Source organism: Equus caballus, chromosome 20, assembly GCF_041296265.1.
Source record: "Equus caballus isolate H_3958 breed thoroughbred chromosome 20, TB-T2T, whole genome shotgun sequence".
Classification (NCBI taxonomy): Eukaryota; Metazoa; Chordata; class Mammalia; order Perissodactyla; family Equidae; genus Equus; species Equus caballus.
In genome coordinates this window covers 22,050,768-22,061,964 of record NC_091703.1, presented here as the reverse complement: position 1 = coordinate 22,061,964, position 11,197 = coordinate 22,050,768, and the positions used below count along the sequence as shown (strand labels likewise).

The 11,197-nt window shown below is 38.4% G+C and overlaps 1 protein-coding gene across 2 annotated transcripts; it reads left to right on the top strand.

The window, feature by feature from the left end:
- Positions 1–986: 986 nt before the first annotated feature.
- On the top strand, positions 987–10,615 carry PRL (prolactin). Of its 2 annotated transcripts, none has more exons than XM_014734200.2 (5): positions 987–1,123; positions 3,449–3,633; positions 5,493–5,600; positions 7,879–8,058; positions 10,276–10,591. In XM_014734200.2, the coding sequence occupies exons 1-5, from the start codon at positions 1,084–1,086 to the stop codon at positions 10,465–10,467; spliced, it is 705 nt and encodes a 234-aa protein (XP_014589686.1). In that variant the 5' UTR covers positions 987–1,083; the 3' UTR covers positions 10,468–10,591.
- Positions 10,616–11,197: the final 582 nt, after the last annotated feature.

The window sequence follows — 11,197 nt, the reverse complement described above, 5'->3', positions numbered from 1 at the left end:
CACAGGTCAGAGAAATAAAGTGATCATAAGTTAAGAACAATTTATCCACTCCAGTGCTTGAGAAGAGGAGAAATGATTGCCTAGAATTTTGTTTCACTTCATCACATAGCAGGGTGTGTGTGTGTGAGTGTGTGTGTGTGTGTGTGTGTGTGCCCTTGAAAACCCAGAATAAACTCCCTCAGGTCAGGGGTAATCTCTTGTTCATCTTAGATGTGGGTGCACAGCAATGTTTGTGAAGTGATTCGTTTCCAAACCTTCTTCACATCCCTCTCGATTCCTCTTGAAGCAATAATCCTTCCAGCATCTGACTTGACTAATTACTTCTTCTATACTCTTGACATTGAATCTCTCCAAGCCTCTGTTTTTCAATCTGTAAACTGGGGATGATAATATAACTTTACATATATATTAAAATCAAAAGGGACAAATGAAAATGCACATTTTAAAACAAAGTACCACATAGACGTGTCATTTTAAAGAGGACAAAACAGAATGTGTAAAAGGAAGAAAAAAGGAGGGAAATATAACCAGAGTACAATGGGTAAGTGAAAATTCTACTTTCTCACTCCTTATTCTATATTTCCTGCTATTTAGGGTGGAAGTTTTGAAATTTTGACTCCATCTACCCAGCTATTTGAATGAAAAAAAAATACCCTTCGATAATATGTGAGATGCCCAAGTGAAATATAACACTATATTCAAGAAATGGCGGAGAAATAAAGGTAAATTTTAAAGTAAATGACTTCTATAGTTTTACAGGTCCTCTAGCCCAAACTAGTTATTTCTCCAGATCTCGCCTTCATTATTTCTCTCATTTCCTTCTGGTCTAATTAATCAAAATCCTTTCTCCAATGTTCATTTCTGGTCATTGTGTCTTCCTGAATATGAATAAGAAATAAAATACCATTTGATGTTTGAAATTATGGTGGTAATCTCAATGACGGAAACAGGTGACTGGCAAAAGAGAAAGGCAGGCCTGATTAAATACATTCATAATGATGTCAAACGTTTATAAAGCCAATATCTGTGAGAGAGAGAGCTGTAGGACTACCAGATCTTCTCTGGTGAAGTGTGTTTCCCGAAATGATCATCACCATGGACAAGAAGAGGTCGTCACTGAAAGGTATGTGCAACAACTCACTGAGTTGTTGGCTTTATCGACACTCCTGTGGGGCTATTCATTTAAAATGTTAGCTAATATTCTCTTAGGAAGAGGTTTCAGGTTTACAGAGTTTAGAAGAGCTATCTAATTATTATTCTAAAGAGCAATGGTACAAGGGCATGATAGAATACAATAGTGGGTCTCCAATGGGGGACTCCCCCTTCTTCCAGAGACATTTGGTTATGTCTGGAGATGTTTGTGGTCGTCTTAATTTGAGGAGGAGTGCTACTGGTATCTACTGTGTAGAGCTCAGAGATACTACCAAACATACTACAATGCACTGGACAGCCTCCAGAACAAGGAATAGTTCAGCTCAAAATGCCAATAATGCCAAGGTTGGGAAACCCTGGACTGGAATAAGATCACAAGTATCTATGGGTCCCATTTATCACAATTCCAGAAGGCAGAAACTAACATTTTCTGGTTCCCAGGCCTCTTATGTAATTTGGCCAAGGTGAGTCAACCTGATGAAACTTTCAACTCTGAAGCCATAATATAGATAATGATAGCAGGATTGCCTGTTATAATATTTCATCAACTGGGTTTAAGCCAAATGACATTTCAAAAGGAAAAACAGGCTTAGTAGTATCTAATCATCTTTGCTTACTTGGTTGACATGTGCAAGAAAAAGAAATTAACAACTGTAAAATTTATTTTATGAAATGAAGAACAAAAATATATATCAATTTTACCTGATCTTAAACTGTGAAAATCCTTCAGATGATAGACGCACAGATAAATGGAGTCAGAGTTAATATTTATCCAGTTATGAATTTCCTAGAACCAATATTCCAATTTCTCTATCATTTTTTATTTACACCTGTAGATAAAATATCCATTCAGCTATATTACATGACTATATGAATGCACCTAAAATAAACTTTTTGGAAAGATCATATTTTTAAAAAATTAAAAGTCTGTTATATGAATCATCTCCCAACATTGATATTTTTTTATTTTGCAGTTAAAAGTTTGTTTAGTTACATTCTATACTAACCAACTTTTTAGATACTCTTAGGTTTAGATATTTTTTTATACATAAATCTTTAGCACTTGCCTAATTTTATCTTGGACATTTATAATTACATTTGTTGAAGGTTCCATAGAAACTTGGTTTCCTGATAAGCACATTTTTATATCAGATATTCTCTTGGGGTAGTTTAAGGTTAAAAAGTAATTTTAATATATTGTTTCTTTCTTTTGAAAGCATAAATTATTGCTATGTTAGAGGTACATATCCATCCATCTGCTGAGATAGCAAATTGATGACCAAATCATCTCTGATAATTGTGGAAGATTTTTAAAGTAGGTGTTTTATAGACAGAGCAGAAAAAAAATGGATGAAATCAACTTCCTAGGGCCACTGTTATGATGCAATTAAAGGTAAAGCATTGTTCTTTACAAGTAATGGCCATGACCTCTGCAAGCACCAGGTCATCACAGCTCCTAATGTGGTCCCTGTTCTACATCTGCAGACTGAGTGGCCATGGGTGCGTGTGACGCAACACGACAAAGTGAAAAGATGACAATGTTGGCGTCCAGCCTCCCCCACCTGCTAATAATGGGACTTGCAGCAAATCATTTAATCTTTCTGTCTTCTGTTTCATCAACATAACTTGATAATAGCAATGAAGTTTGATTCTATCTCACAGGATTATTGGGAAACATAAATTTTAAAAAAATGTTAAAGCTTTTGGCAAAGTGTCAAGCAAATGCATGGGGTTATTAAGATGAGTCAGCAGACCTAGGCTACCGTATCATTGTTATGTTAGAATTCTCTTTACACTCAATATCAGCAATCCATCCATCCCATGTTTACCCTTATCATGGTAAAACAAACAGATCACCTGTGCTGTTCTTGCCATTTCCGCGTCTAAAATGCACGTATAAGTCAACATAGAGTTAAAAAAATTACGAACTCCTAGAAATCCCGGCTGCTGAAAATCTGCAGACACTCCCAAGACGTTAAACTATCCTAAGAGAATGACCTACACTCCGTGGCTCAGAATTATGTTAAGCCCCAAATGTTTACAAAGTACAGAAGCCCTTCTAGGAGCAATACAAAAATGCAGGGAGTAAGCTACTTCGCAAACTATACATCTGTGCAAACATCATTATACAACTAAATTTACACAGTGGAAGGTGTTGATTCTTCCCCGGCCCAGCTATTACAGTACCAAATCATGCTGAGGGCAATGGGGAGAGACAAGGCTTCCCTCGACAGGATGACTTTTGATAACCTCAGCTGAGTAGATCATCTCAGAGTGTCTGGTGTTTTTATTTAAGCAGGATCGCTCCTGCTCCTGCTGCTGCTGGTGTCAGATCTACTCTTGTGCAAGAGTGTGGCCTCCCTTCCCATCTGTCCAAGTGGGGCTGTCAACTGCCAGGTGTCCCTCCGAGAACTGTTTGACCGCGCGGTCATCCTGTCCCACTACATCCACAACCTCTCCTCAGAAATGTTCAACGAATTCGTAAGTACCACACGTCTTGCTTCTTCCCGAAAGGAACCTTCGCGTCAATAACGGGGCAATACCACACTTGAAACAAGAAAGCTGCATGAGCCAAATTTCAAATAATACATCTTATAGGTAAAAGAAGGCATCACCTAATAAAATGCAAAACAAAAAGAAAGGGACGGTTTCGTGGAATCTCGAAGATTCTTCAGGAGTGTAATCATTTTTTTTAAATTTCCTTTAATTTATTTTATTTTTAAAACTTTCCAAAATTTTTAAGCACCTTTATTAGTGAGCTTGGGCTGCCATAACAGAATACCGTAGACTGGGTGGCTTTCACAACAGAAATTTATTTTCTCACAGTTCTGGGAGCTGGAAGTTGGAGATCAGGGTGGGAGCACGGTCGGGTTCTGGTGAGGACTCTCTTCTTCCCAGCTTGCCCTCTCCCTGTGTCCTCACGTGGCAGGTGGGGGATAAAGAGAGAGAGAGAGAAAGTTCTCTTAGTGTGTCTTTTTCTACAGACATTAATCCCATTGGATCAGGGTTCCACCCTGTGACCTCATTTTACCTTAATTACTTCCATAAAGGCTCTGTCTCCAAATACAGCACACTGGGTGTTGGAGCTCCAACATATTTGGGGCAAACAAACATTTGATCCGTAACAGCACTCAACATAAAGCACTTTAAGGTGAGGCTGAGGAAGAAGGAGCATGTTGATTTCTTGTCCTCACCTGCAGGTTACGTCTCTGTATGCATTCTTCACCTCGCGTAGCGTAGACATCCAGTAAATGGAAATTGTACTGCAGTGAATTAGGTAGATCGAACAAAGTTAAACTAAGCTAAATCCATGTCAGGAAAACAAATAATAATAACTTTGCAGAAATCCAAAAATGCCACGCGTGATTGTTCTAAGATTTGCAGTGTATAGGTTTAGAACTACCAAAGAAGGATTAGTTTAGAATTGGAAACAATTATTCTCTAATTAAAGTACTTTGAAAGTGGTATGTTAACTCTCTTAGGTCACTCAAGGAGCAGACAGTAGATTAGAGCTTCAATGAATCAAAGATCTCCATAAAGAATGTGGCTCGATGTTTGTAAGAAATGTATATTCATGTAGTTCTTTTTTACTCAGTTTTTCTTTCATCCTCCATTTTTGACTGACCATCCTTTATCTTCCAAATCTTCCTAATAATCTCTTTAAATTTGCACAACTTTTGCTAAAAATTAGTTTTTCTCTGTCAATGTGTTAGCTAATTTTTTCTGTTCTTATTGTCAGTCCATTGCTTAATATTTCCTAAAATTTTATGCTCTGCTTTTCTGACATGATTTTGTCACAATCAACAAAATTGTATTCCGCATCTATGATGAACATGGTATGGTACAGGTGTGTGGATTCAGAGATTAGCCAAAGAAAATTTGTAACCTTATAACACCTAGTAAGGGAACATATCAATTGGGACCTACAGTAAACAAGACATTTTAAAAATGGCTAAATATAGGTACATATACACTATGATGTTTGGTTCAAATACTAAAGAAAGATGATACTTAATAAAACATTGAATATTTTGTATTTTTGATATTTTTAGTTTTTGCTTTCCAAATAGCAACTTGTGGGAGGGATGAAATCAAACAAGGAAATTGCAAAGAAGGGAAAAGGTTGGAATTTAGAAAAATTGGATGAAAAACTAATGGTTTCTAGAGAGAATGGAAAGAAAAGGGTGACTTTCTTAATTCTTTAGTTTTGATTTTTACCTGACTCTCATTTAAAAAACGTTATACGTCTATCAAATGGGTTAATATTCTGGTAATGGGTTCATTTACTCTTTTATTCAATGCCCAAACAACCTTAAATGAATTTTCTTGATCACTTCTAGGACAAACGGTATGCCCAGGGCCGGGGCTTCGTTACCAAGGCCATCAACAGCTGCCACACTTCTTCCCTCTCTACCCCTGAAGACAAGGAGCAAGCCCAACAGATCCATGTGAGTCTTCTTTCCAGGTTTTTCACCAAAACAACTGAGGCAGTACACTGGCATTACCGAGCTGGAGATGATTAGAGGCAGTGTGACAGATAATGATAATTGCACACGCAGAGAAACTTGGAGGAAGGGTAAGCAATCAAAGAGAAATTACATTACGTAGTCACTGAATTATCAGTAAAATCAAACGCTGAATACAGATTATAGCAGCAAAATAAATAACAGGTCTACAAATTGTCCGTGCAGACAGCATTACTGTAACCAATGCCTTGGACCCAGGATTGCACATGCTATACTGTATGAAAGCATACTTGTTACACATTACGAGTGCTCTCCTACACGGGCAGGATCTAACGTCACTTATCTCTGCACCATTTGACCCATCTCTTTTGGACTTTCAAGGCTTTTCTGATTCTACTCCTACGTCTCTGATACCTACTTCTTTCTTCATTCTTCACTGACTCTTCTGCCACTACTTACTCCTTAACTATAAGTTTCTCCCAAAACCAAGTCCTGCAAAATACCATGTTTTGCTTCTCACAGCTGCAACTATTACCTCTGTTCTGAGGACAACAAAGTCTGCATATCAAGCCCCAATCCTTTATCCCAGCTCCAATTTTTTATCACAATCTCTCCCTTCTTATTCCTTGCCATAACCCAGTCTTAACATGATTTAAAATAAACATCTTCACATATATACCCCCCATAAACACAATTTGTTCTCTCTTTAAAACTTTGTTAATAGTGCCAGCACTCTTTCTGTTTCCTAAGCTCATTAATGATAATTATGGGGGCTGGCCAGGTGGCGTAGTGGTTAAGTTCGCACGCTCCACTTTGGCAGCCTGGGGTTCGCAGGTTCGGACCCTGGGTGTGGACCCATACACCGCTCGTCAAGCCATGCTGTGGGAGCATCCTACATACAAAATAGAAGAAGATTGCCATGGATGTTAGCTCAGGAACAATCTTCCTCAAGCAAAAAGAGGAAGATTGGCAACAGATCTTAGCTCAAGGCCAGTCTTCCTCACCAAAAAAAATAAAATAAATAATGATGATGATGATGATGATGATGATGACAATAAAATGAAGGAAGAAGATGAAGAGAAGGAGGAGGAGTTGAAATTTATTGTGAGCTACTATATTGCCTTTCACTTTACAAAGCATTTTCTGTGCCTTATTGTAGTTAATCTTCACAAAAAATCTTGTAACACAAGGTGCTGTTACTACACTTACTAAGATAAGGAAACCGAGGCTCAGAGAGGCCATGGAATTTGCACCAGTTGCATGGGTAGCAAGCAGTGAGTCTGGGCTTCATCCAATTCAAAACCCTCACTCTTAATTGTTATGCTACAATGAATGGCCCTAGCAAAACTCTACTGCCATTCACTATATGGTCTACACCTCGTTACCGCTTGTTCTTTCACATCCTAATTATGCCTCCATTGTAATGTCTATTTCATTCTTCTCTACTCTTCATTTCCTTTACCACTAGACTAGTTCACAGACATCGAGAAAGCAAGCATTTTAAATCACAGATGACCAGTCCCTCGGAGTTTGATGCGCAATCCTAGTAGTAGTAAACTAGGGGGCAAAAGTCTCCATTGTGAATTCCCTCAATGCTGTTACCAAGGACAGCCTTGTGCCATCTTATTCACCTGCGTATGTCAGCAAAATAGACTGCTCTCATAGCAGCATGGGGGTTGGTATGGATGGAGGAAAGTATGTTTATGAATGCCATGTCTTCATCATCATCTCTTTGTTCTAACATCATAAAGTAAACTACAAATCACAAATGAATACATTCATAAATGATCTGATTCATTAATATGAATGAATCTTTGGGTCAAAATGATTTGAGCCTTTTGTCCTTGACCCTGGAATCTATCTTTCCTGAGGCAGGTACTACAGGCACATATTGAGTTCCCACAATACTCCTTGGTTTCTTCCCCTGCACAAGCAAAGCAATCAAATATAAAAGAATTCACTGTGTGGACGGATGGTAGGATTTCAGAGGGAAAACAAAATTCTTCGTGTTATAAATTAGAACTCTCATTAGAAAAAGTAGTCATTTAAATAAGCCAGATTTTCTTTTAATTTTAGCAAAGTCTGAGCCCATAGCTTAAATTTTGTATTTTTACAACTTGTACCACCTACGAAAAATTTTGCATACACATAGGAATAACAAAGAGATATTGTAGGTCAGCCTCTCCAAGCGAAAATCGCATGTAACTAAACCCATTGTATTCTGCTTATTTTAATGTGATTGCTTTATACGGTCGCTTAGCACGAAGACCTTCTGAACCTGATCCTCCGAGTTTTGCGCTCCTGGAACGACCCTCTGTATCACCTCGTCTCAGAAGTGCGCGGTATGCAAGAAGCCCCGGAAGCTATCCTGTCAAAAGCCATAGAGATTGAGGAGCAAAACAGACGACTTCTAGAGGGCATGGAGAAGATAGTCGGCCAGGTGGGCAGCCTCCTGACGTTTCTTTGTTTTTCTCATTAATGAAAGAGGTGACCTGCGTGGGGAGGAAGGAGTTTTGAAATGTCTCACTGTGCAAGAACAAGATTTCAGCGTTCTATATTGTAGACTGCTACCAAATAAAGCAAGAGCTTACTAACTCATCGTGGTCCATCCTACTGTAAGTGAATCTTAGGATTCTTCTGTGATATTTGACAGAGGTGGCTTTCCCTCTGCTGCACACAAATTCACCAAAGACCCTCCTCTCCCTGGGGACAGGTGGTTAAAATATTTTCAAGAGAAAGAAAACTAGAGCATAGATTCTGCAGGAGAAATGTTTTTCTCAAAGTATCCCAGGATACCTGCTATTGAAATTCAGCTCATGTTCTTTCTCTTTTCTCCCCACACCAAAGGATGAGAGTGGGAAGGGAGAAAAGAGAAAATCAGATTGGATGGTGTTGCCCCCCAGATGGCCCCCCAGCTGCCTGCTCTGCTGGATGTATTTTTCAGGGATGGAAGGAGATTGAAAAGATCAAGCCACAGCATCAATGACCTTCCACAAGCACTGATTTCAGTGGTACCCAAAAGAAAGGGGTGTATCTTTTCTGGAATGTTCTTTATTTTGTAATCTACAGAAAGTTGCATTATCCTAAATTTTTTTTACTTGGGGTCCAAAATCAAATCTCCTATCAATGTATTTAATCTCCCCCAAATAATTTGTCATATTTAAATTGAGTTAATATTTGCAATGTATATCTCCATTAAGATGGGACAATTTGAATAGGAGTGAGTTAACATCTAAAAAGCTTTCTGAAGTTCTCAGAAATAATGTATCATCTAAAGAAAAACACGTCTATAGGAATAATAACAGGAGCAATTTCATATTTCTCTTATTGTGTACAAAGTACATGCTATCATGTGTCATTTTTGTCATTTTCATGGGAGAAGAATACATCTAACACAACACAAAGCACATTTTAACCTTGGGACATATGAAATAAACACCTAGATTGTCAAGTTATTGTCTTTATTACCGTCAGCCCACATTCTTAGGCCACATTTGTTCTATAACACTTCATTTTCTGTTCTTTTTTTTGTTTGTTTACTACTTATTTATTTATTCTTATTCATGTCATTGTCCCTTGCACAGCAGATTTTGTCTTAGGGCTCAAGCACCAAAAATGAAAAACATAAACCAGGACAACAAATACACACACACACACACACACACGCACACTGTTTAAATTCTAATAGGGAATCTCAGGCTTAAAAAATATTCTCACTCTGCGGGAGATAGTTAGTTTATCAGCTCAGGGTCTACACTTATTCCCCATTTGCACCTAGTGGTTCTCCAAACTCGTCAACATTCCTAGCTGCTGAGGTGGTTACTCGGTCTCAGATCTCCAGGGCTTCCAGCAGGCAGGCGCTGATAGAATGTGAAGACAAACGATGCTCCTCCCTCATGGTGCTCAGAGTCCTTTTGTTATCACAGTATGTTTCCACCCTATCACTCATCCCTCACCACCGAGGGGTTGCTGCCAGCAGCCCGCTTGCTCATAGGTACTTGTCCCAGTACCTCCCTCTCCAGAGACTCAAAAGAAAGCAGATATTCTTCAGAGAAATTTGGGTGTTCTCTGTCCTGGGTGGATTGTGTGACAGTCTCCTGACTGCTTTAGCAGATCTTTTTAGTCATAGTAATTGCTAGATTATTTGCACCTTAAAACATCAAGTAAAATCGTCATCGTTTCTAACGTCTTTGGTACATACGCTATACAGAGAATAGAATCAGTTCAAAGCAAAGAAAAAAAATGTAATTATGGGGACCTGTCAGAAGAAACAAAGTACAAAATGCACATCTGAGACAAAATTCAGGAAATGAATCAGTTCCTCAAGTGAGAGAATTGGTGCTAGTTCCTTCATTGTCCCTTGGTCACATTCATTACTATATTCAAACAGCAACTTTCTAGCTCTCCATCTGTCTCCTCCTGCATGAACACCCTTCATCCGTGATCACAGACATGTGAGAAAACCTATACTTGAGTTCCTCTTCTAGTTTTTAGACTAATGACAGATTTCTGTTACAGTAGCTCATTAAGCCATGCTTCTGTCTAGAAGTTCTATACTCATGTCTCATCTCTACATCTTAATTCAACCATTAGAGAGACCAAAGATAAGCAAATACTAATAACACAAATAATAAGTCACTATCTTTTTGGTTATTAGGTTCAACCCAGAATCAAAGAAAATGAGGTCTACTCTGTCTGGTCAGGACTTCCATCCCTGCAGATGGCTGACGAGGACAGTCGCCTTTTTGCTTTTTATAACCTGCTCCACTGCCTACGAAGAGATTCACATAAGATCGACAATTATCTCAAGCTTCTGAAGTGCCGAATCGTCTACGATAGCAACTGCTAAGCCCACATCCATTCCATCTATTTCTGAGATGGTTCTTAATGATCCATCCCAGAGCAAGCTTCTTTTAGTTTTATAGCTTTCTAATGCATGCTTGGGTGTAATGGGTCTCATCTTAAAAAATAAAAACTCACTCCTTAGAGATGTCAAAATCTAAAAAGGCAATTTGTCAAAGTTTTTTTTTTTATCTTCATTTAATAGAAAATCAAAAGAAAATCTGTCACTACCAGTGAGAAGTTCCCATTAATATTTGTCACAAATAGCAGAAGCTAGCATTACAAATAAGACAATTATCAGCTGACTTTAGAATCACAGTAAATTGTTGTGGGTCAAGTTATTAGAATAAAAGAATTAGACAATTATTAATCATGCTGGTCACATTACCAAGAAGATTGAATTCTCAGAATGTTTTTATGAAAGCAAGCCATGAACCATCAGCTAACTTTCACAGTATTATGATAGATAATATAAGTACTAGGAAACTGTGATGCACCCAAACAGCATGAGGCTTACCGAACAGTCTAAAATTGTCAGGATACTGCCTTAGTCTGTTTGGGCTGCTATAACAAAATACCACAGACGGGGTGGCTTAGAATTTCAACACGTGAACTGGGGGGGGACACAAACATTCAGACCATGGCAGATACCTACATGAAATAGCTATATCTTTCTCCAGTGGCTGTCTTCGACCAATCTCTATTGAATTCCCGTCTCCTGAGCATCATCTTGGACA